The 27,800-nt window shown below is 34.9% G+C and overlaps 1 protein-coding gene and 1 long non-coding RNA gene across 6 annotated transcripts in view; one reads left to right on the forward strand and one right to left on the reverse strand.

The window, feature by feature from the left end:
- Positions 1-27,800, forward strand: part of LOC115228412 (GTPase-activating Rap/Ran-GAP domain-like protein 3) — a 1,278,929-nt gene that overhangs the window by 1,213,819 nt on the left and 37,310 nt on the right. For all 5 annotated transcript variants that reach the window (XR_005003648.1, XM_036512798.1, XM_036512804.1 and 2 more), the window contains 10 exons: positions 1,516-1,563; positions 5,168-5,266; positions 11,259-11,372; positions 13,394-13,557; positions 13,744-13,893; positions 15,989-16,055; positions 17,466-17,546; positions 18,047-18,165; positions 22,629-22,719; positions 25,892-25,954. Coding sequence is in view for 4 of the 5 variants with exons in the window: in XM_036512798.1 (XP_036368691.1) it covers positions 1,516-1,563; positions 5,168-5,266; positions 11,259-11,372; positions 13,394-13,557; positions 13,744-13,893; positions 15,989-16,055; positions 17,466-17,546; positions 18,047-18,165; positions 22,629-22,719; positions 25,892-25,954 (996 nt within the window). In the remaining variant the exon portion in view is untranslated. The remainder of the gene's footprint in view (positions 1-1,515; positions 1,564-5,167; positions 5,267-11,258; positions 11,373-13,393; positions 13,558-13,743; positions 13,894-15,988; positions 16,056-17,465; positions 17,547-18,046; positions 18,166-22,628; positions 22,720-25,891; positions 25,955-27,800) is intronic.
- On the reverse strand, positions 25,876-27,757 carry LOC118767750. The gene is made up of 2 exons (XR_005003660.1): positions 27,474-27,757; positions 25,876-26,152 (listed from the first exon to the last, which is right to left on the reverse strand). It is a non-coding gene; the product is annotated as an uncharacterized LOC118767750 (long non-coding RNA).

Here is a 27,800-nt window from a genome sequence, read left to right on the forward strand (position 1 = left end):
GTGTGTGTGTGTGTGTGCGTACGTGTGTGTGTGTGTGTGTGTGTGTGTGTGTGTGTTATTGTCTCTGTGCCTTGACATCACATGGTAGTTGTAAGCCAATGTCACCATCATGCAAGTGGTGACTCCTTCATTCCCAATCTTCCATGAAAACATGCCTGGTTATGGGGAATATTAGCTTGCTTGCTTGGAAACAGATGAGGGTTGGCAACAGCAAAGGCATCTGGCCATTGAAATTTCATCTCAACGAATTTCATCTGAACCATGCAAACATAGAAAAGAGGACATTAAGACAATTTGTCACGCCAATTTATGGAGAAAAGTAGATCCCAGAACACATACAGATTAGTTGTTTGAGAATGTATTACACGCAACATGATTGGACCTTCAATCCAAATCCCGTGCAATACTCAACCAATCACAACACAGGACTCAACCAATGTTCAAATCTCCCATGATAGGTAAATCGACCAATCATCATTATCAATAGCAATCACTAATCAAAATTCTCTCAATGAAGAAAAATTAGCATTACTTTTTTACGTGTTTCAGTCATTTGACTACAGCCATGCTGGAGCACCACCTTTGTCAAAGAAATCGACTCCAGGACTTATTCTTTGTAAGCCATGTACCTAGGTTATCAGTTTCTTTTACTGAACCACTAAGTTATGGGGTCATAAACACACCAACACTGGCTGTCAAGGAATGGTGGTGAAGACAAACACAGATACACTTGCACATAAAATTTACATATATATATATGTGTGTATACAATGGACTTCTTTCAGTTCCCATCTACCAAATCCCACTCACAAGGCTTTGGTCAGCATGTGGATATAGTAGAAACACTTGCCCAAGGTGCCACACAATGGGACTGAACCCAGAACCATGTGGTTGGGAAGCAAGCTTCTTACCACACTGCCACCATCATATTCTTTTTTGTTTTATTCTTTTTTGTTTTGTTTTTTTAAATATCAATAAGGCTTGTGATGAATCTAAAAGTTTATAAACACTTCTTGCCTACTTACTTTAATCAATGATTAATGACTATTTTTTATGTTTAATCATAATTATTCATATCCATTATAGCCTTCTTCAATGAATTTTGACTCTTTACACAAATTACTCTTCAACTTAAGCCAAAAACATTTCAAATTCAATAATTATCATTCTTTCTCTCAAGGGAAAATACTTAATATTTAAATGTTTTCATTTTATATTATTTTTTGTGGTGAGGAGGGTGTTTTTGTTTTTCTTTCCTTTTTGATTAAACTATCTTTTATTTTTATTGAGACAATTTTGTCAATGTAATGAAAATTTCTGACAGAATACCCACTTAACATTTTTTTTTTCTCATATTTCTTTTGGAACTAAACCAGTTTTATTTGCATTCCAGTTGGAATGCAGCTAAAACACAAAGCATCTTTTTCCATTAATAAAATTTATATCCCATTTTAAAAAAGAAAGAAGTATTGATTCACATTTATGGAGCTTATTATATTTTAACTTATATTTCAGGGGACAAACTAATGGTTGCCACCGAAATTGGTTTAATGGTGCTGGAAGGTATGTACTAATTTAAGAAGCTTTTTTGTGTGTTTTTTATTGTAATCATTATTAACCCTTTTGTTACCGTATTTATTTTGAGATGCTCTGTGTTTCATTCAGTTAATTTTAAATATAACAAAGAATTTAGTAAAGGAACTTAGTTATCATTAAACTAGTGTTGGGAACATAAGTTGTGACTAAGGTTTGGTGGAAGATTTTAATTTAATACTTATGAAAGTAAGACATTTGTACCACAGAGCCAGAGGCGGTTTTGGCCGGGTTGGTATCAAAAGGGTTAAATACAGTACATAAGATGGAAAACAGGCAGAATCATTAGCACGCCAGACAAAATGCTTTGTGGCATTACTTGAAGCTTTATGTTCTGAGCTGACATTGAGCACTGGGGTTGGTGTAATCAACTAATCCCCTCCCTAAAAATCTCAGGCTTTGTGCTTATAGAAAGGATTATTAAATACCATAAAAATCCATGTAATTTACACATTTTGTTTCTTTTTTTTGCGAAAATGGAAATAAACTTTAGGGGTGCATAAATTACATGAGTAGAATTTTTTTTTGAATTTTTTTGATGATAAATTGATTTTTTTTTTTTTTGTTGATAAATTGATTAATAGAAATAAAATTTAGGGGTGCATAAATTACATGAGTAGAATTATTTTTGAATTTTTTTTTGTTGATAAATTGATTAATTTTTTTGTTGATAAAAGGCATACAAAACGTAGACATTCATATGGGAAGTTGACTCATTTAGGGTCAGAACAGATTTTTACAGAAAAAATAAGGGCTTAAATATAATGAAGTTGACTTTTATTTATGCTAGACAGTATAATGCTTACTTTTTCTGTATAAATTTACAAAAACTGTTAAATGGTTAACTACTTTTTGAAGTCTGACATTTATGGTGCTAATCACAGTCCAGGCCACATTATTATAAACAACTCAAACACTTTGTAATTTAATAGCTTTTAATGTGACACCTGTTAAACAGAAATTATTTTCATTTAATGAAAATTCAACAAAATAAGTGAAATTATGCTAAATACAACTAAATTGAAAACCTTTTCTCCTTGGCTATATTGCTAATTCTGAAAACTTTTGGGCATGAATTTTACATGAATAGAAGCTTTTTTTAATCACCTGTGTAAATTACACCTGTGCAAATTACATGGGCGTTTATGGTACTATATACGCCAGTGAACTAGACATTCTTCTCTTTTATATCATATATGTCTGTTTTACAGATGAAATATGGAGTGTATGAGTATATGATGAAACATATTAAATTTGCTATATCTGCAAAATATGCATTTTTACCATGAAAATGATAAGGCTTGTCTTATGTAAGAATGTATCTCATACACCAGCAAATATTGTAGTACCTTTTTTTCTGGTGTAATACTTATCTGTAGCCATCAACTAATGGCATTTTACCAATTTATGTTACTGCTTCTTAACCTTTTAACATTCAAGCCTGTCATATCCAGCCCAAATATTCTACCTGTTTTATGTTCAAACTAGCAAGATCTAGCCTTTCACACCTACCCTACAATGTGATTTACAAGTAAACAATCATATCATTGAAATATCCCAAAGCTCCAAGATAATACATGATTAATTCAAAATAATGTGAATAAATAAAGATTACATTTGATGAAATAATCTGAATACTGAAGGGTTTAACAAAAATATTATCAATTTATGAAATAAAAAAAATAGAGCAACAAGCTGGCCTTCATGCCGGTGGTACATAAAAAACACCATTCAAGCGTGATTGTTACCTGTGTCGCCTTACTGGCACTTGTGCTGGTGACACGTGAAAAAAAACATTCATACAAGGTCATTGCCAGTGCCACTGGACTGGCTCCTGTGCAGGTGGCACATAAAAAGCACCATTTGAACGTGGCCGTTGCCAGTACTGCTTGACTGGCCCTCGTGCCAGTGGCACATAAAAGTACCCACTACACTCTCGGAGTGGTTGGCATTAGGAAGGGCATCCAGCTATAGAAACTCTGCCAGATCAGATTGGAGTCTGGTGCAGCCATCTGGTTCGCCAGACCTCAGTGAAATCATCCAACCCATACTAGGATGGAAAGTGGACGTTAAACAATGATGATGATGATGATGACAGAAATATAGAAAATGTGTCTAATGATACAGAAGTGTACAGTGAATAGAAGCCTAAAACCAGAGTTTGATTCTTCATTCTAGCAAATTCTCTTTACATCTGTTTCTGGAATTGGCTCAGACATAGCTGTAGATTTGACAGGCAGAAACTGAAAGATGCCAAGTGTTTATGTTTATTTATACATATGGACATACATATATACTTGATGATGATGATGATGATGATGGCTCTTCAATCTTGACCAAGGAAGACCATAACTGACCATTGCCCATACAAAATGCCAGCAATGTCCTAGCATGAGGTTATTGCACCAGCAGCCAACTTCCTTGACGTTCATGTCTGCAGCTTCCATGCTTGCAGTGGTGCCCTCCAACTTGATTGGGCTTCAGATAGTCACCTTACCAACGATTGCAAGCCTAAAATTTTAGGTTCAATAAGGTTTACACAGTACCTCACAGACCCTCTCCAACCAAATGACATGACCCAGAAACAAGTCAGGGCATGATATTCAGTTCCAATATGGGTCACAGGCTCAGGAATGTGGGAGTGCCATGATATCAAGGGCAGGCAAAAGATCCCTAAAATGTTCAATGCCATTTCCTGCATATCTGGTTTTATATCAGAGTGATTTACTCCTAGAGACAAGCTTTAGCAAAAGCTAAGGGGTGCCTCACTCCAAGCTGTCTTCTAGCATGCTAGACACAACTAGACTGGCAACCCCACTAGGCTTGTCTGGGGAGGAGGGTTCTTAGAAACCTAGCAGAACTAAAAACAGGACTTGTCAAAAGGACATACATACATACATGCACACACACACACACACACACACACACACACACACACACACACACACACACAATTACATACATACAACTAGCAATAAAACCTGGGGATAAACCAAGAGCAAAACAGTTGAATAATATCTAAAGTTTCAGTTGTGGAGGCATGTGGATTAGTGAGTAAGGTGTTGAACTCATGATCATAAGATTGTGGTTTCGATTCCTGGACCAGGCAATATGTTATGTTCTTGAGTAAAACACTTCATTTCACATTCCTCCAGTCCACTTAGCTGGCAACAATGAGTAATCTTGCGACAGACCAGCATCCCATCCTGATGAAGAATTTATATGCCATGGAAAGCAGGAAACTGGCCCTTATGAGTCGACATGACTCAAGAAGCTAACTTTACTATACCTTTATAATCTCTGTTGGCTATGCTTGGGAATATCAGCAAAAAGTCTAATGACAGTTGCTTCTGATGGAAACCCTATGACTCTCCAAGGAATAGTGGCAGAGAGGATTGATGGATGGAAATTTATCACTATTTCTATATTTTAACAGAAGTAGAATATATCTGTCTTTGGAGTTTTTGGGGTTTTTTTTCGTTTTTGCTTTTCTATTTATTATAGATAACAATCTGTTGAACTTGCTATTTCCCAATGAATTAATAAAGTACATCATTATAATGTATTTTTCCAGAGGGAGTTTCACCAAGGCTTGTCCTTGATAAAAGCATCAGTGCAAAACAAATCAACATCATTGAACAACATGGGCTGCTGTTAATAAGAGCTGACAAAGGTTAGTGATAAATATAATAGATTTATACACGTGTTCTTTGCTATGCCACTGGTGTTTAGGTTTTGACATTACATGTGTGTGTGGTGTATGTGTGTGTGCAAGAGCGTGCATGTATGTTGTATACATACACACACACTCAGAGAGAGAGAGATACATACATATATATATATATATATATATATATACACACACACATATACATATACATATATATATATATATTGGGTTGGTGCATAATTATTGTGCCTTTTTCAACAAATTTTATTCAACAAAAATAATAACAACATGTAACAAAAACATCTTTAAATGATTATTCTGGAGCATATTCACCATCTTACTTCAATTACTGCTTCCCATTTGCTTGGCAGATGGTCAGACCGTTATTTAAAGATGTTTTTGTTGAATATTGTTATTGTTTTTGTTAAATAAAATTTATAGCAAAAAAGTTGCAATAATTATGCACCAACCCCAAATTTCTTTTTTATTTTTTTGATAACTGACAAGATGCCGGAGCAGATTTCCACTTGAAACTCATAGGTTTATAATGACAACTGAATAATTGTCACATATCATATTACAAATAAATTCTTCTATTTACATAATATCAAGGTCTCAGTCATTCTTTTGTTGTCATAATCGTTACTATAAATATATACATATATATATATCAAGAGTGCAATGGGTAAATTGTCACCATTTTATATTTTTAATTTTGTGCATGCACATTTTTTGTTTATAATTTTGTTGACTACACAGTATAGTAGGATCAGTTGGGCACTGTCTGTGAGAAAAACAGCACCATGACACAATTCATTCTGTCAGAAATTTGGAAACAACATGCTGTACTGTTTGGCATTCACACCAGAAACTCCAATATGAACATTTCAAAGTATTTAGGTATCATTCTGAGGACAGTGCAATATGAGGACATGTACTGAAAGTGATAAAAATCAAACATCCAGTCAACATCATGGTGTTTAGAGTGATCACTAGTGATGGTGACGGTATACTTCCATTCATCTTCCTATATGGCCTCAGACCCAACACTGAGGCCTACAAGTGCCTGGAGGAGGTAGTGCTGCCCTGGGTCAAGAGGGTGGCTGCTGGAAGATCCTATGTCTGGCAACAGGACTCTGCACCATGCCACATAAGCAGGAGAACCCAGTCATGGCTGTCAGACAATTTCTGCAACCACATGACCCCTAACATTTGGCCACCTAACTCCCCAGACTGCAACCCACTTGATTATTATGTGTGGGGCACAGTTGAGTGAGAGACCAGCAAAACTCCTTTTAGCACCAAAGATGAACTGAAGGCAAGGATTATGGTAGTACACACCGATTTAAACAAAGAGACCACCTAAAAGAGTTGTAAGAGGTTCCAAAACCGTCTGGAGACTGTGGTTGAAGCCAATGCAATTTTATGGAATAAATTTACTCTTTAGCATTTCAAGATATTTTTATGTAATTTTGATAAATATATCTGTTAAAATGTGATGTCAGTGTTCTTTTCAATTTTGCGTAATTTAGACAACAGTTTATTCACCGCACCTTGTATATATATATGTGTGTGTTATTATTCAGTTTCATTTCAAGATTTCTTGCCAATAGAGAAAGAGCCAGTTTCCAACCTAGATCCATGGCTCCTTCATTGCAATTTCAGTAACATCAACAAAATATTTTTGTATGTATGTATGTATACATGCAGATTTGTATGTTTTGTTTTATTTATATATTCTCATGCATATACTTACAAATCTAGACATACTCATATATACTTAAATAATAAACTTCTGGTAAGTTTTACAAATTTTTACAGTTCCAGTGATGGCTTGGATCTGTAATCTTCAAATCAGCTTTCTCCTTTCTGGTTTTGAGAAGCTTAATTTCTCAAGATTGGTAATTTAAGCAGAGTGAGTGAGTGTGTGCGCGTGTGTGTGTGTGTATGTGTGTGCATGCGTTTGTGTGTGTGTGTGTGTGTGTGGTGTGTGTGTGTGTGTGTGCGTTTTCTGTCTGTATTTTTATGCTCATCTTCAGAAATGTGCATAGCTGTAAAAGTATCTGCATACATTGAAGAGTCAGAATACACTTGTTGTTAAAATTTATGTGCCATAAACTTCTTAAACTTCTACAATACACAAGATACGTTAATTTCTTTTTTTTTTTACAACTCTTAGTAATATTTGATAATAAAAAATAGAATAGGATTGTTTTTTTATATACATCAAACCGATATGGAAGTCAAGTAAGGCAGTGATCTGGCAGAAATATTAGCACACCAGACGAAATGCTTAGCAGTATTTAGTCTGCCTTTACGTTCTGAGTTCAAATTCCACTGATGTTAACTTTGCCTTTCATCGTTTTGGAGCTGATAAATTAAGTACCAGTTGCATACTGGGGTCGATCTAATCGACTGCCCTCCCTCCCCAAAAATTTCAGGCCTTGTGCCCAGAATAGAAAAGGATATGGAGGTCAAGTAGATTAAAATAGAAACCAAAGGATCTATAGGCAAAAAATGGTTTGAAAGCCATTGATCTTCATTCACATCTTCAATAATCTTGTATCTTTTACTTCATTTTAGTCAATAGCTTGCAGCCATGCTGGGACACTGCCCTGAATATTTAGTCAAATGAATCAACCCCAGTACTTCTATTTTTTTAAGAAGTACTTATTCCATCAGTCTCTTTTGCTGAATGACTAAGTTACAGGGACAACAACGCACCAACACCAGTTGTCAAGCAGTGGTGGGGGACAAACACAGACACAAAGACACACATACATAGATATATATATACACAACGGGCTTCTTTCAGTTTCTTATTTCTTTATTACCCACAAGGGGCTAAACATAGAGAGGACAGACAAAGACAGACAAAGGGATTAAGTCGATTACATCGACCCCAGTGCGTAACTGGTACTTATTTAATCGACCCTGAAAGGATGAATGGCAAAGTCGGCCTCGGTGGAATTTGAACTCAGAACGTAATGGCAGACAAAATACGGCTATGCATTTCGCCTGGCGTGCTAACGTTTCTGCCAGCTCGCTTCTTTCAGTTTCTGTCAACCAAATACACTCACAAGGCTTTGGTTGGCCCAAGTCTGTTGTAGAAGACACTTACCCTAGGTGCCATGCAGTGGGACTGAACCTAGAAGCAGGTGGTTGGGATGCAAGCTTCTTACCACACAACCATGCCTGTGCCTATGTGAATTATTTTACTTAACCTTAATAAAGTGATGGAATCATCTTTATCATTTAATCCTTTAGCATTCAAACTGACCATATCAGGCCCAAATATTCTACCTGTTCTATGTTGAAACTGACCAGATCAGGCCTCTCACAACTATCCTGCAAAGTCATTCTAAAAGCAAACAAATGCATCATTGAAATCTCAAAGCTACAAGATAGTGTATGATTAATTTCAAAGCAATGTGTATAATTTAGCATTATTCAGTAACACCTCGATACACAAATTAATTTGTTCCCAGAGACCACTCATAAAGTGAAAATTCATTAAGCAGAGCAATAATTTCCCATAGTAGCAATGTTATAAATCGTAATTCATTTCCAGAAAAATATCCTACCTATTAAATTTATAATACTCATAAATAAATGGCAATAAATCAACAGTACAATGTAAAGAGTATTTTATGTAAAGTAAAAAGAATGTCAAGATCATTTATAACAAAAATATTATTATAATCATTTTCTTCTAAATCACTTTCATTCGTCCTAGACTCACGTGCACCATCACTTGTAGACATGATTGCTGATTTACTAGCACTTGTTGATGGACTTGTAGATTTTTTTTTAAAAAAACAAGTCTAGAGTTTTTGTCATATGTAAACAAACATAAGTTTGTTTTTAAAGCATTGAAATGTATTGTAGAACAAGTAGAAAATTATATTTTTTCAACATATAAATTCTGAACTGTATATATGAAGGATAAAATTCTTTTAAGAGTAGAAAAATTTGTCGGCAAGGCTGGTTGCTGCTCAAATTTTTCTGCTCTTACATATATCCTTTATATATACTGTTCAGTATTTATGTGTTGAAAAAATATATAAGTCTGGAGTTGTTTGCTTAGAAGAAGCATTTTATCACTCTCTATAAATTTCTCAGGAACACGTTATGGTAGCAGAAACTTTTGCCCATCGTTCAAAACTTGGATCTTGTGCTTAAAAATTTTCAGCTCACCATACAAAAGTGAGCTGAAAAATAAAACTCATAAACCCAGGGTCTCCTAAACTAGGTCCTTGTAAAGTGTGGTATTAAATAAATAAAAAAATAAATGCACCCTTTTTAAAGCCTAGCCAGGCTTATGGGCCCAGTTTCCTGGTTTCAATGGTGTATGTGTTCTCCAGCTGGACGTTACTCATTTCTGCCAGCTGAGTGGACTGGAGCAACATGAAATGAAGTATTTTGCTCGAGAACACAACGCATCGCCCAGTCCAGGAATTGAAACCACAATCTTACGATCATGATACTAACACCCTAACCACTAATCCACGTGCCTCCACAAAGCGTGGTATTACTGTATGTAAATAAATTAGCATTATATTTGACAGACTAATTTGGATGCTAAAGGGTTAATACCAATTTATCCATACTAGTAAATATTGGTTTGTTTGACAGGATTCAATAGATCTAAGAACTGCATCATGCTCCAATGCTTGCCTTGGTATGGTTTCTATGGCTGAATGCTCTTTCTAATACCAACTACTTTATATCATATAGATGATGCTTTTTGTGTCACCAACACTAGTGAGGTTGCCTTTCAGCTTGCAAGACTATGTGCCCCAGTGAAGTTATATGCTAGGAGATGAGGAAAAGTATGGCAAACAATGCCACAGTAGAACAGGTTTCATGCTGTAGGGTAGCTACATGACTACTTACATTTTAGAAGAGAGGGTGGGAGTGATTGAGCAGAGCTGGAAAGCAGGAAAAATAGTTGTGGTGAGGAGTCAGGGTCAATCTTCAAGGTACAACACAGGTAGGAATGAGTGGGACAGAGGGGCCAGGAGTGGGTGGATGGAGGTTGCAGGAGAGTGGTGGGTGAGAGATGGGGAATGGGTGAGGAAGTGGAGGTAAGTAAACACCAACAATACAAGAGTTAGGTGAGGGAGGGAGGAAGTAGGATATACATATATATATATATATATATATATATATAATGTATATGTATATGTATATGTGTGTATATATATATATATATATATATATATATATATATATGCATATATATATATATGCATATGTGTGTATATATATGTGTATGTATGTGTGTGTGTATGTGTACTTATACGTACATATATATATATATGCATATATGCATGACTATATTCTTTTGCGTGTTTTGTCTTGATTTTGTCAAATAGCCAAAAGGCTTTCTGTATAATAAAACGCATCATTTATTATATGTTCATTTTTTCATTACTGTCCTTGCTTTTTTTTATTTTTATATATTTTCTCATTCACCTAATAACTTGTCCTTTTTACAGTTCGACCTACAGACATTGTTGTTGTTTTTTTTTCATACCTGTCTCAATTTTTTCTTCGTGCTCCTGCATTTATAACCCACCAGCTTCTGTTGTTGACACCACCAAATTGAACAATATTAGAGATAAGGTGTCAAGATTGTAATGATTCTTTTTATCAATAACTGATGAGGAGTGAAATGAAGAATAGCTGTCTTTTCCTGTTTTGTGTATGTTCCTTCATCATCCTCCCATGCCTCATTTTACTATGTGTGTATGTGTGTGTGTATATATATATATATAGTATATACACTCACACACACATTCACACACAAATATGTATATTTGTGGATAAGAAATCAATAAAAGATATCTTGCCATGTTCTTTTTTTAAATGTGTTTTTGATGTTTTAGAAACCACACACACATATATATATATATATATATATATATATATATATATATATATATATATATATATATATAATACATTTATTCATACTTTCTTTATATTTTAGGAAAAGATGGTAAAGTTTATGTATTTAGGTTAAGTGACTTTGAAGGTGTGGAAAATGAGTTTGTCGTAAAATCTAAATCTGACTGCAAGGACAATCGACTTGAAGGTACAAAAGGTAAATATCAGGTATTTCATTTGTTCAATATTGCAGCATATAAATAATTAATTAATTTATACATTGAATATTTGGAGTGAATGGCATGGCCTAATAGTGAGGCTGTTAAGTTATGGGTTTGATTCTTGGAGCAGGCAGTGCGCTGTATCCTTTATATAAGGTACTTCATTTTATGTTGCTCCAGTGTACTCAGCTGAAAATGAGTACCTGTGGTCTCATTCAAGGGGGAGACTTGTACTCTCAGTACAGGTGCTTTGAAAATCTGGATAAGCGTAGGAGCGGCTGTGTGGTAAGTAGCTTGCTTATGAACCACATGGTTCCAGGTTCAGTCCCACTGTGCGGCACCTTGGGCAAGTGTCTTCTACTATAGCCTCGGGCCGACCAAAGCCTTGTGAGTGGATTTGGTAGACGGAAACTGAAAGAAGCCTGTTGTATATGTCTTTATATATATATATATATATATATATATATATATTATTTTATTTGTTAGGGAATAAGAATTCCAGCATCACAGGGGTTCAAATTATTCTCAATAAGTAAATATATTTTTTTTTTATTTAGAGATAGTAGTCCCCTTCATCCCACCATATAAAAGTATTTTAATTTATTTAATACTTACTACTCCTATCTCGGCTACACGTGTTTCTTGAGGTTCATTTTACGGTTCTTTAAGCACGCCTTGTTTTACAGGAACCTTTCTTAAAATGTAACGCCAATCATCAGGCCTCTAAATAATTTTATCATAGTTTGATACTAAAAACTATATTTTAATTTTAAACATATAAGTATGTGTATGTGTAAATACACCTTACTGTGCATGCCATAATTTAATTCAAATAAAAAATAACAAATAAAAATAAAAATAAAAAATAAAAATACGAATAAAAAATAAAAATTTACAAAAACTATGTTCTCACATAACTTATGTCTATAAACATTCATATAAAATTAATAATATATAGGGATAACAAAAAAATAAAATATATAATATATAGGGATAAAAATAAAATAAAGTAAAATATATTCTTGTGATGATGTAAAATGAAGGCAATGGCAAATAAATATATTCAAATAAAAATGGAAGCAATGACAAATAAATATTTTCGAATAAAAACTATAGTACGAATGACGAAATGCAAAAAGAAAATTTACAAATGATATGAATGATAAAAATTTAAAATTTACAAAGTAAGACAATGTAGTCAATGGTAATTTGTACATATTCTTTTGCATTACCCTTAAGTTATTTTTACTTTGTAAATTTTTCATTTTTATCGGAGGAATTTGAACTCAGAACGCAAAGACAGACGAAATACCACTAAGCATTTCGCTCGACATGCTAACATTTCTGCCAGCTCACCACCTTCTTTTAAATCATTAGTTCTGTTGTTATATAAGCTTCATGTGTAATATTTACTCATTGGACACTGAATCCCTGAACACCCACCGTTTAGCTTGTGTTGGGTTCTTAGGTTGAAAAACCTAGAAAAATAAAATTTTTATGAAATGCCACAGAGCAGTAGTGGTCCTAAAATCAGATTCTTGAGTTTCAGCCATAAAGCTTAACCAGTCCCAAAACCATCTGAAAAGTTCCTAGCTTCGGATGAAATAAAATATAGAAGGATTATTTAATTATGATTTTATTCAACACATTCCCTTCTTAGATTCACAGACTTATTACAGCAGTCCTTCAGTTTTTACTAAATCTTGTAAAAGATCTCAGAAGGTTTTAGGCCTCCAGCCAGGCTTTTCAAGATGCCCTTAAAACCAGGAACTTTTCAGCACTCCCTCATATAATCACAAAAAATTGTGCTGCTCAGCTTAGGCCAGGCAACAGCCATCATCACTGCCTTCAGTTACCTTCACTAAAAGTTCACCTGTTGAATTTCTCTTGTCAAGACTGATGTGTGTGTGTGTGTGTGTGTGTGTGTGTGTGTGTGTGTGTGTGTGTGTGGTGTGTGTGTGTGCGTGCGAGCATGTTTTGATGTCAGTTCAACTTTGTCACTTTTTTACATTTGCAGGTTGCCACTTATATGCCATTAGTCGACAATGTGAATATCCTTTACGGCTAGCAGTTGCAGTCTCCAGGAAAATAGTGCTCTACTCTTGGAAACATCTTGTAACATTTACTAGCTGGTGCCCCAAAATTGAATTCGAGCCTGTTGATAGATTTAGTTTTGTTCAGGTAATATTTGTTGTTGTTGTTGTTGTTGTTGTTGTAGATAAGGTGATTGGGGCTTGCTCTTATTACTGTAATTATTGATTATTATATTGTATTTTATACTTTTAAAAATTTTCCTCTTACAAATTAAAAACTACATTAGAAGCTTTCCATCATGTATTCATTCACTAAATGTGTTTCTGTTTGTAGGAGATACATACTGCTGAAGTCCCCTCCATTCTGACGTTAGTGGATGGTAAAGATGATAACTACATATGTGTTGGTTACAAAAATCAGTTTACTGTGATCAATGAAAAGACTGGAGATTGTCATCCACTTTACCATGTTGAAGGCAATAGAGTAAGTATTGATAATTAATAATGTATTCGTTTACTTGTTTCAGCAATTTTGTATTATTGTTGGGTAGTGAATAAGTCCACTTCACAATCATGGCATCTTCAGTAAATATTTTCTATTATATATCCCTGGGATGACAAACACCTCATGAGTGAAATTGGTTGATGGAAACTGCAGAAGCCCATCATATGTATATGTATATCAATTGTGAAGCACATTAGCTGTTTGTTAATGCTACTACATGAACATTAACCTGAAGATTGTTATAAAAAATAAAAGTACTTGTAATATTGGAATATGTAAAACTGCAAAAAAGTATATATCTATTTATCTATGTACAATTTTACAAACTCCACAATTTATACACACAAACACACACACACATATATATATATTTATATATATATATACACATATGTTACGTGATCACATGATCACATGATCGACCAGGCCATCAGATGTTGCTACACATCGCTGGTCACAATATGCTTCACATTGTTTTAGCCTTCAGTGACGCCATCCCGCTGACTAAGTGAGCAGGCCAACAGACAAAAGAAAGAGTGAAAGAAAGCTGTGGTGAAAGAGTACAGCAGGGATCACCACCAGCCCCTGCCAGAGCCTCATGGAGCTTTAGGTGTTTTCGCTCAATAAACACTTACAACGCCCAGTCTGGGAATCGAAACTGCAATCCTACGACCTCAAGTCCACTGCCCTAACCACTGGGCCATTGTGCCTCCACACACACACTATATATATATATATATATATATATATATATATATATATATTATATATATATATATATATATATATATATATATATATATATAATATATATATATATATATATATATATATATATATATATATATATATATATTATATATATATATATATATATATCAAGGGCAGGTAAAATTCCCGAGATCCATGGACAAGTTCTCTCCACCCGTCTTCGTCTCTCATCATCACTGAAATGTCTTGTGTCTCTCAGAGACCAGTGTGTGCCCTTAGGGCATTAACATATGTCATCCTCGGTCTCCCTCTTCTAGTGTGTCCATGTAGGGGATCCTACAGGAACACTGAGTGCAGTATCGAGTCTGAATGACAGTGAGCATGTCCAACTAATCTCAGTCTCTTCTGTGTTATTTTCAAGTTAACTATTGGAAGGCTCTCATACAGCTCTGAGGTCTTCATCCTCAGTGTATACAGATTAATGTTCAGAGCCATCCTCGGCATTTTCATGTAGCACCCATCCACAAGAGTGGGTTCTACACACACACACACAGATATATATATATAATTAAATAATAAGGGTAGAAATTGATGTTAATCAATTAAAACCAGTGGCTTAGCATATTTAAAAAATCCAAAGATTAAAAATTGTGTTACATACAAAATTAAGAGGAATGACCACTAAAGTGGACACCCTATATGCTAAACATTGATGTCAAATCACCATTACCATGAACAATGTGTTCTCAAGAAAAAAAAAACTTTTTTTTCTTGAGAACACATTCTTCGTGGTAATGGTGATTTGACATCTATGTTTAGCATATAGGGTGTCCACTTTAGTGGTCATTCCTCTTTATTTTGTGTGTGTATGTATATATAGTAAAGTAACAGTTTCCCATTGTCCAGACATGTTTTTAGATGATTTCAAGGAAGACTGGAAATGACACCACTTGTATGATAGTGATGTTTACTTACAATGTAAAAACAAGGAGGGACACACACACACACACACACCACACACACACACACACACACACACACACATACATACATACATACATACATACATACATACATACATACATACATACATACATACATACATACAAATGTATAAAATAATATAATATAATACACTGAAAATTTTAAGGAGACTGACATTTTTAGCTGTGTGTTTGTAGTTCATAATTACAGAGAGCTTTATGTATATAACTATGTGTCTAGATGCTGTTGAAAGAGTCTAGAGTTTGTCCTTCCCTGTACCCACGATGGTTAAACTGTCATAGTCTCAACTCTCAATCTCAGATTTCAAATTTATTGCCAGACAAGTAACAAAATATATCTTTTTTTTTTTGTTTTGCAGGTTAGTTTGGTGGCAGCTTTGGATATCTACGAAGATGATGAACCTGAATTATTACTCTGTTATAACCGTAGGTTTCATGCTGTTGCTATGCAGCCATTGTTTATATTCTATCGTGTTTGCAGGGGTTCTCAACCATTTTTCTAATCTATGGACCCCTTTGATTACTATCTTATTTTGGTGGACCCCCATAGCCATTCAATATTTAAAAATTAGTTTTATAGAAACTTCTTTCAAAATTCCTGTTTTGTTTTTCACATATTCACTTGTATAGGTTGAACTATGTAAAATGTGAGAGAAAAAAACCTAGCTGTTTTTTTGCAATACAGGAAGGAATTACAACTGTGTTTCTTGGTCTGCTACCACAACAGCTCCTTTATAGGATCCAGTTAGTTCAAGACATGATCAGGAGGAATCACGTCCGGTTTCGGCCCCTACTCCTCTACCATTTTGACATTGCGGGGGCCCCCCTTTCGGAGGTGTCTTCAGCTCTGGTGTTGGGTGCATGTCTTCTTTCTTCTTTTTTCTGTTCCCTGGCCTCTTCGATGTATCATCAGCGAGTGTCGGCCGGTGACTGACTGACTTGTCAAATTTTTCCCTTTAAATATCTGCCGCTAGGCTCCAGCAGACAGCCCCAGCAAGTTGTCACGTGACACTGTCTCACCTTAACTGACCAGTGAAGGCACGTAGTTTTAGCTCGTGCATTCTCTAAACGACCGTCACCTGTCAATCAATACATCTCAAGCGAAAAAAATAGTATTGTGGATCCCCAGTTTACTATTTTGTTACATGGACTCCTCAAAATATCTTATATGAACCATCAGGGGCCATATGGGCCCTGATTGAGAATCACTGAGCTAAAGAATCAGGTTGTTTGGAGAAGGCTCATTGCCCATTGTACTGACAGCACAAGAGGATTTAAAAACAAAGTGAGCTAAACAATTACATATTGTGTGTCAATTTAGACAGGTACATACACACATATACATAATTGGCTCTCCATCGGTTATGAAGACGAGTATTCCAGTTGATTCAGTCAACTGAAGAGCCTGCTTGTGAAATTAACATGCAAGGGGCTGAGCATTCCATAGACATGCATACCTATTTCTTTACTACCCACAGAGGGGACAAACAAGGACAGACACGGATTAAGCCGATTACATCGACCCCAGTGCATAACTGGGGTCGATGAGGAGGAGGGGGTGAGTGGGAGGAGGAGGGAGGAGAGGAGGAGGGAGGAGAGTAGGAGGGAGGAGAGTAGGAGGGAGGGGAGGAGTAGGAGTCCTGGGGTCAATTTGTCCAGCATGGACAAATGACTGAAACAAGTAAAAGAATAAAAGAATATATACACATAAATATATATACATATATATATATATATATGCATAAATATATATATGGATATATATATATGCATTAATATATATATATATTTCCGATTTTCTTTTTCTATGTTATGTGTTGTTTTTTTTTTCCATAGATATCAGTCATTTTCAAAAACTCCGTGAAGAAACTGTTCAAGATATGTATTTTCAGTGGAACTCAGAACCTCAAACAGTTGGTAAGATCAATTATAAATATACATGAATCTGTTGAATGTGCATGTGTATGTGCATATGTGTATGTGTGTACGTGTATATGTGTGTGTGTGTACATTTGGTGGTTTTACAAATGGGGAAAAGAAAACTCGACATCTAAATTTACCATAGTTGAGTATATGAAAGGCATTATTCAGAAGGCCAAACACTTATTGAAATGTTTGAAAAATGCTATGGAATGTGACTCTAAGCCTCTGAGTAACTCTTATAGTATTCCTGCTAATATATATATGCGCGTACGAGTGCCTGCATGCGTATGTGCGTGTATGCATGCATGTGTGTGTATGTGTGTGTGCGCACGTGTGTGTGTGTTTAATTAACATAAATATATAGATTCTAATTCAAATAATGTACAGAGTGTACACAGAAATTTTACTCCTAATTATTATGATTTCACTTATTTCGTAATATCGTAATTTTGTGTTGTAAATTTTTTTTTTTCTTTTTCTTGCTTTCCTTCCAGTTTGTGCCTTTCCTTACGTAATGGCTTTCACCCAAGAATCTATTGAAATTCGTCTCATTATCAATGGCAACTTAGTACATACCATGTCAATGCCTGACCTCATGCTTGTTGCATCGAAAGTAAGTAGAACATTTGGTACCATTCTATGATGGACTCTCCTGTCAAAGACAACATATGAGTGTTCAGTTTTTGTTGAACAACCTGCACAAAGGATTCGTTTATAGTAATCAAATGTATGTGCCATACATTAGCTCGCTCCCTTTAGCAAATCAACATTGCCTGAACAGGTGCATGGTACACCACAGTAAATTATTGCATGGGTCTAAGTATATAGGTACAGGCATGACTATGTGGTAAAGAAGATTACTTACCAACCACATGGTACCAGTGTTTCACTGGTACTTAACTTATCAACCCCCAAATTATTATTAAGGCGATGAACAGGCAGAATCATTAGTATGCTGGATGAAATATCAACCTCAGCAAAACTTGAACGTAATGACAGGCAAAATACGTTAAGCATTCATCCAGCATACTAATGATTCTGGCAGCTTGCAGCCTTAATAATAATAATAACATAAGCACAAGCACAAGGCCTGAAATTTTGAGGAGAGGGGCCAGTCTATTAGATTGACACCAGTATGCATCTGGTACTTAATTTATCAGCCCCAAAGGGATGAAAGGTAAAGTCGACCTCAGTAGAATTTGAACTCAAAATGTAGCAACAGGCAAAATACTGCTATGCATTTCGTCAATCATGCTAACAATTCTGCCAGCTCACCACCTTAACAATAATTATTATTATTATTATTATTATTATTATTATTTCAAATTTTTTCCACAAGGGCAGCTTGGGGGAGGTGGGGATGAGTCGATTATATACTTAATTTATTGACCCCGAAGGATGCAAGGCAAAATAAACCTTCGCAGAATTTGAACTCAGAACTTAGCAACAAGCAAAACACCGCTAAGCATTTCGTCCAGAATGCTAACGATTCTGCCAGCTTGCCACCTTAATAATAATAATAGCAATAATAATAATAATAATAATAATAATAACAACAATAATAATGTGTGTATATCCATACACACACACACATGCACGCACACACACGCACACACACACCAGTAAGATTATCTTAAATCAATGTTTTCCATGCTTGAATTTGCTGGGCAAGTCTTGTTAAGCACATGACATCACCACCACTTATTGCAGCCACTCTTCACCTCCTTCATGAAATTCAATATCACGAGATCGACCATAAACACATCATCCCACCACTCAACATTTTTTCCCTTGCCCTTCCTCTTCAGTAAGTTCCATCGATTTCAATAATGAAAGCTACTATATAGGCGTAGGAGTGGCTGTGTGGTAAGTAGCTTGCTCACCAACCAACTGAATCCGGGTTCAGTCCCACTGCATGGCACCTTCGGCAAGTGTCTTCTACTATAGCCTCAGGCCGACCAAAGCCTTGTGAGTGGATTTGGTAGTCGGAAACTGAAAGAAGCCCATTGTATATATGTATATGTATATATGTATGTGTGTGTATATATTTGTGTGTCTGTGTTTGTCCCCCCAACATTGCTTGAAAACCAATGCTGGTGTGTTTAGGTCCCCGTAACTTAGCGGTTCGGCAAAAGAGACTGACAGAATAAGTTCTAGGCTTACAAAGAATAAGTCCTGGGGTCGATTTGCTCGACTCAAGGCGATGCTCCAGCATGGCCACAGTCAAATGACTGAAACAAGTAAGAGTAAAAGAGTAAAGAGAGTACTTAAAAAGAAATACAAGTTTGCACTATTTCACCCAACTACCATCCTTCATATGCATCACATCTATATACCAATGCAGTCTTTTCCTCTACATATATTATTATATCTGATTACTCTTATGCCCAGTTGTTCTCTTAGTACATGTGCTCCGTCATTCAAGTCCATTAAAATTACACATCCGGCTGTGAATATTAGTTTGTCCAAAAGGATCTGCTTTTGAGTTTTTTAAGCAAAAATAAGACACAAGTTTTAAACACTAAGCAATTTATTCAATCAATGATATAATCATTGTTTCATTCCAGTATCTTCTGAAATGTATCTTCCATTATTCCCTATGTTTACTGGTGAAAAAATCTCTTCTGGGTGAACTTTTACATCCTCTTCAGAGTTGAAGGTCTGTCTTTTCAATGAATTTTGAAAAGATCAGAACAGATGGAAATCTGAAGGCACAAAGTCAGACAAATATGGAGGATGCAGCAAATTTTCCTAACCAAACCTCAGTAATTTCAGCTTCATCTACAAAGAAGTGTACAATCTAGCATTGTTGTGATATCCTATTTCATAGCCCTCTCTGTGGAAAAGACAACACCCACCCTTCCAATCCCACTGAATTGAAAACAACCTTCTTTGGATGAAGTTCTACTTTAGAGGTTGTTTGTGGGGATTAGCAGAGTTTCCTCCTTGACCATCAGCACTTCACATTGTTACAAACGATTCATTTTTTTCATTCCCTCTCACCATTCCCTTAAAAAAAAGGATAATTTCTTCACATTTCTACAATGAATCACAGATGGAAATCCTTTGAGCAAGGTTAGCCCCAATCAATTCATGTGGAACCCAAACATCAAGCCTGCTGATATAACCAGACTAGCTCCTTCAGTTTTGTCACTGTTGGTTTCAGTTGGCCAACCAGAGCAAAGTGCATCTTGAACTGCAAAATTTCCTGATCGAAATTTAAAAAAACACTTTTGACACATATTCCATGACAACATCTTCTCCATACATTGCACATATCTTTCTGCAGGTTTCTGCTGTTTTCTTGCCTTTTAGAAATAAAAAAAGCATGAGGTGTTGATAATGTTCATTTTGGTTCTCCATTTTTGGTGTGATCCCAAACACACAGAATACAGCCTCTCTCATCGCAAGTTCATGTTAAACTTAGTCAAAGTGTCAAGTATCTAATGAGTGCACATGCAGAAGAAACACACTGTACGTAGCTACTTATTAGAGTGCTTGAGGTTTAGTGTTGAGAAAAACCAGACCAACTTTTTGGCCAATCCAATACTTCTCTCTAGCCTTCATACATTATTCACACTTAGAGAATATGTTTTGCTACCATACAATACATTTCATATATAAGCATCGCATAATCTACCCTTCACTCAGAGAGCAAATTCCTTTGTTATTAACAATGCTAATAGCTTCCTTGATTTTTTCCATCTTGTTCATATTTTATATACTATGTTTTCAGTTTTCAGAATATACTTCTTAACTGTTAGTTATAAAATAAGCTATCACTTACTTCCAGAGAGCCTTCTGTGCAGTAGACAGAATATTTATTTCCTAATCTTTTACAGCAAACTATCTCAGTACAACAATTACACTGTGATGATAGCAACATAAAACAAGTGTAAAATAAACCTAGTAAAATAAAGATTATTGCAGTGTAAAAATCATGATTGGGTCATAAAACCTATATATAAAGAGAGGTAATAATAATATAAAACACATATATAGCACAGTATTTTTTGTTTTATTCTTTTAGCTATATCACTGACACACTATTCCAGTGAGAGTAGAGCAGGCAACGACCGGGTCATAGATGTGTTATGAAAGATTTTGATATTTTACACTATAAAGTAGAATCACAAAATAAAGCAAAGTAGTTTGTTCTAAGTGACTGTTATGACACTGCTGTAATGCAGTTTAAGTTTCAACACATGATCTCAAATTAAGCCAATGGCCTATTATGGCCGTTCCTTGATTGTGATGTTGAACTTATAAATGGTCTATGACTATTTAATTTTTTCCCACTAGGCCGCTGGTGACAAAAAAAAATTCTACAAAATTTTTTTGCCACCCTATATTGATTAATTATGAATTTTCTGGTTGATTCCGTAATGGAATCGGCGGCTTATATTTATTTGCTGCCGATAAATTTGGCGCGAGTGCGATGATTTGAAAATTTTAGGTCAGATATTGCCAAGGCAGGGACAGAAGTGCCTCGTGAAAATATCTGTTCCGATCTGGCTATTTCTTACTGACGAATCTAAGGGCCTATGGAAGATTGGCTTGATTTAATTTAATCAGGTTAGTTTACCATTAAACAGTAGATGAAACGGTGCATCATATAAGAAATTACAGGGTAAACGTTTTTTTAATTTTCTCCTGGTTTGCGGAATTAATGTTATTTTGCGGTTGAAGCTTTGGCTGTTATTTCTAGTGGGTGAATGGCCTATTATGGCCGTTCCTTGATTGTGATATATATATATATATATATATATATATATATACTTTTATATTAAAGCTACAAAAACATCACAAAAACTGTAACTCAGAGTTCCACATTCCTGTTCGTTGGACAATTATGAAACTCTGAGTAACAGTTTTTGTAATGTTTTTGAAGCTTTACTAAAAAAGCATATTACTCTACCCTCGGTATTCGAGTACTATTTTTTCCACCTTGTTTTGCATTTATTTGCTTACTCGTGTGTGTGTATGGGTGTATATATATGCACATACACACACACACATACACACACACACATACACTTATGACAAGAATTCTGTTTATTTATTTGTCTCTTTCAGAGTGACATTTATTTCATTTCCTCGGCATACTCGGGAATCAGTGAACGAAAAAAAGAAGACACATCACTGTCCCCACCACCATCTCCCTCAGGTAAAAGTACAGATGAATCTTGTTTTTCTTTTCTTCTTTTTCTTCAAAAAGCTTCCATTTATTTATACATTCATATATATATATATATATATATATATATTAAGGGCATTACTATACATAAATGCCTCACGCTAGGAGGGAGTCTTAAAGTCAAAACTACCATAATAGCATGAAGAATTTATGTATAGTTATGCCCTTAATATAAATAAATAAATTTAAAGGGAATAATTAATAAACTATTCCCTTATGAGGTTTTTCACGTTAACCACTTGATAAATTCTTATAAAAATTTTATCTTATTTTTAAATTATATATATATATATATATATATATAGCTTTGGATCAAAGATGCAGTCTATAGCAGAAGTAAAACTCTTTACTCACATTAAAATTTTAAACTGCATGCTGATAAAACTTCTTAAAATACATATGAAAAAAATAGTGGTTTAATAAGCTTTAAGATGAAAACAATAATTTTTTTTTTCAAATCATTATCTTTATCAACTTTAATAGATGTTCAAGTTAAATTTGATAGTTTGCATAAAAGGAAAAGAAAAAACAATATGCCATCCAAAAATAAAAGTATTTTTTTAAAAATCAAAAAATATCAACTAAATTATGGCTAATTATGGATAATAACAGTTTACTCAAAGTAAACAACAAAACTATGATGGTCTTTGGGTGTGTCTCCAGTGAAAATGATATCTGTCACCTTTCATCCTTAAGACTATGGTCAAATCCTGAAAGAAAGCTATATATGTGGCAGCAGATTTGGTCCCTTGCTAAACATCTGGAAAGAGTCAGAAGTGGTTGTCAGAGAATTTCTATGACTTCCACCAACTTCAATTTCTGGCCTCCTTATTCTCCTGATACTAATCCCATGGGATTACTATGTGTGAGTCAAGTTGAGAAAGACACCAACTGCTCTATCTGCAACATCAAAGTCAAACTGATGGTCAAGATCAAAGAGGTATTTGAAAATCTTCCTGGGGACATAGTGAAGAATGCATATGACAGGTTCTGGGGCTGTCTTGAGGCCATGGAAGAAACATTCTCGATCCCATTCAAATTCTAGCTCAGTTAATTGACTGACAAAGATCCATTCTCCAATACACTACTGGAATGTCTAGCTAGACAAATGGCCTAAAAAAAGCTGATAACTCTGCAGCACATCATTGGAGAATGTTACTGGCTTCAGTTTCTGTCCCACAGACATGCCATCTTCTTGCTCTCCCTGTTATATCACTGCTATAATATCCACTGCTCCTCCAAAGTAGTAAGTATCATAGCCTACACATTTCTTCTCTTTTCCTTGCCCCTACTACGACTCACTGCACAAGCTTAAAATGAGCCATGATAGTTAATCCTTCGTATTCAAAACATCATATCTCTGGAATTTCCTCCCCAATCCTGTTTTTCCTGTATTTGATGGCTAACATATTTTCAATGTGAATATAAATCACATCAATCTCACATGTCTTGATTGACATAACCATTCTTTCTGACTAAGCAATGTATAATAACTTATTATAGATACATATATCCTCATGTTTGTTTGTTTCTTTTTCTTTTTCCCTGTTTTTCTGGGTTTTTTAAAATTAATTATATATATATAGGGTCATCCCATAAATAATGTGGTTTTTTATACATTTTTGTTTTCAAAGTTAAGATAAACAAAGTTCTTTTTTAATCTAATGCATTTTCTACAAAGCTCTTCCATCTATCTGGTAGACTTGCAAGGCCCCACTTCCAAAATTCACTTGTCCATGACAGAATTCATATTTTTTCAGTCCAAATGATTTTGAAGACTGTAGAATAAATGATAATCGGATGGGGCAATGTCCAGCAAATTTGGTGGGTGGAGTAGCATTTCCCACTCAAACTGCTCCAGCCTTTGGAATGTCATCCTCACAGTATGTGGCTAAGCATTATCCTGATGAAAGAACACTTTTCAGCTTGAAACTTAAGATGGTCATTTTTTCTCCCAGCACTGACTTTTATTAACTGGTTGAATGACCAAATCCAAGCTTCTCTGCTAGCTTCTCAACAGTTATGATGGGATTTTGTTCCACCAAGGTTTGCAGGATGTCCCTTTTGAACTCAACAGATCTTCCAGGATGAGGCTTGTCTTCTAGGCTGTAGTTTCCAGCTTGGAATTTCTGGAACCACCATTGACACTGGCTTATGCTTATTGTTCAATCTCCATATACTGCTTAATATTCCTTGCACTTTCTGTTGCGTTGCTGCCTTTATTGAACTCATAAAGCAAAATATGCCAAATATGCTCCTTTGTCACTTCCATTATAGCTTTGAAAGAATAACTGTTAAAATTTAACTGCACACTTCAAAATTTGCACTAAGAATAAAGACAAGATAAAATTACTACCTGCTTTTATAGCAAGTTGATGCAAGTAGTTTATCCTATCCCCCTCTGACCTTTAGTTCATGCAATCGAAAAAACCACATTATTTCTGGGATTGCCCAATATATATATATATATATATATATATATATATATATATATTATATATATATATATATATATATATATATATGTATATATATATATATGCTTGTATGTACATATGACTATATGTATACATGCATATGTATGCATATAAGCATCCATGTATGTATACATACAAATGCAAATATAAATATATATTTCACTGTACTTTTTAACAGAAAATATACATATATATGTATAAAATTTTTATTTTACATACAAGCAAGCTTTAATGATTGAAAAAGATATTACATCTTGGTTGTGTCAATTTTTTGCAATTTAAAATATAAATGCCATCATTTTCTTTCTTCATCAAACTTAAACACTAATTACATTAACGTCTTCTGCCAAAGTAACAAGCTGAAAAGGGCATAGATAAACAAGATCCCCAGGTTACAAACAACTAAAGATGTAACAGGCAGGTTTCAAATCATTAAATAAGTTGACATATTAGAAGCAGATAAACTATGAAACAAGTAACATTTACATTTCATTCAGATATTAAAATCAGTAATTATTTATAATGTGCTTGATGTATTTAGCATTTAATTTTTAATTATTTTAATAACTGGCATTTGTTTATCTCATTTTCATATTAAGAAATTCTATTTGCTGCAAGTTTTCATTTTAAAGCCTTTTTCTTTTTTTTATTCTTTCTTATTCAAGGTCATTTCCTCGGTCACAGAAGTCCTATTCATGGTGGTGCTTTCCATTTTCCAGTACCACACGGTAAGCTTTAACCAACTTTTGCTTCCCTACTTATCTTCTTGAAGTCATCTGATCAGATTTGATGGCATATAAGATACACTTTTCTTTTCCAGACATAGGTCTAAAAAAAATACCCCAAGAGTTGGGCCAATATTTCTTTCCATTTCAGATACAAGAACTGAAATCTATGGAGGAGGGAGGCTAATTGATTACATCTAACTCTGTGCTACTTATGTTATCAACCCTGAACAGATAAAAAACAAAGTCAACCTTGATAGAATTCGAACTCAGAATGTAAAGCCAGAAGAAATGCTACAAAGCACTGTGTGCAGTGTGTTAACAATTCTGCCAGCTTGCCACCTTTACAGTTGAGCCTATATAACATGCTTCATTCTATGCACTAAAAATCTTTTTTCCTGAATATGCACTGATGTGTCTAATATGCTCATGCATCTTATATACCATCAGTTATGGTACCTTCTACCTATTTCTTTACTACCTGCAAGGGGCTAAACACAGAAGGGACAAACGGATTAAGTCGATTACATTGACCCCAGTGCGTAACTGGTACTTATTTAATCGACCCTGAAAGGATGAAAGGCAAAGTCGACCTTGGTAGAATTTGAACTCACAACGTAACGGCAGACGAAATACCGCTAAGCATTTCACCCGGCACATTAACGTTTCTGCCAGCTCGCCACCTTAATGGTACCTTCTACCACCAACAGATACCAACTTCAAATGAATCAACAACGGAGCCCCTATGCAGTTGTTTGACCTGCAAGAAATAGCAGTTATATCTTTCTAGCATCACTTCTACTATAATTCTAGTCACGTCTATAATACATTATAGGAATATAGAAATATAGGTATATCACCTCCAAGTATTTGACTGAAACTTTATCCACCCCCAAAAGAAAAGATACGTCAGCGAATGTAGCTTTACATACACTATACTTATCAAAAAGATAGAACAGTCACAAAACGTTTTTATCACACATCTGCACAATCAAGGGTGAGCTGGTGGCTAAGCAACAATAATCAATCGTTCAAGAATCAGCTTTGCTATATTGATTTCACATGGCTATAACCTCTCGTGTTACCCAACGTTCACTGTCACGTGACAGATTATAAACTGCAAAACCGAGACACTGTTGTGTGGGTATAAGACTTTTAAATGGAGAATTCACTACAGTAATAAAATACCGTGAATGTTTCTGAATTGATCTTCGTTCTGTTTTTTGCTATACTACACTATAAAATATATGTACAGATTTTATCCCCTAACTGTATGTAATAAGATCGATGTAAATAATTTGTATATATAACATATTTGTGAAGAGAAAATAAGGGATAAGCCTGACTAGTTTCATCCCTGAACACTTACACCTATTATATACAATGTTGGTCAAAATCTATTAAAAAATTCTGTAGTGCAGTTTAGTACTTAAAATGCTGTTAATACATCCAGTAATTAATGGTTTCAAATTTTGCTACAAGGGTAGTCATTTGGGGAGGGGGCATAGTCGATTACATCGACCCCAGTGTTTCACTGGTACTTAATTTATTGACTCCGAACGAATGAAAGGCAAAGTCGACCTCGGCAGAATTTGAACTCAGAACCGATAAGCATTTCGTCCAGCGCGCTAACGATTCTGCCAAGCTCGCCGACTAATTAATGATTCAAGTTCTTAGCAGACACACACCTAAGGGAGCTAAATTCTGTATGTGGAATATTTGGGAGTTACCTACCTTAACCAGTACCATCATAACGACACTCGCCGGTAGATTTACTGTCTAGTATTCCCGATTACTTATGTGATAATAAAACTACATATGTACATTATGAAATATCTATATTCTCTGC

This window comes from Octopus sinensis, linkage group LG2, assembly GCF_006345805.1.
Source record: "Octopus sinensis linkage group LG2, ASM634580v1, whole genome shotgun sequence".
NCBI classification, from domain to species: Eukaryota; Metazoa; Mollusca; class Cephalopoda; order Octopoda; family Octopodidae; genus Octopus; species Octopus sinensis.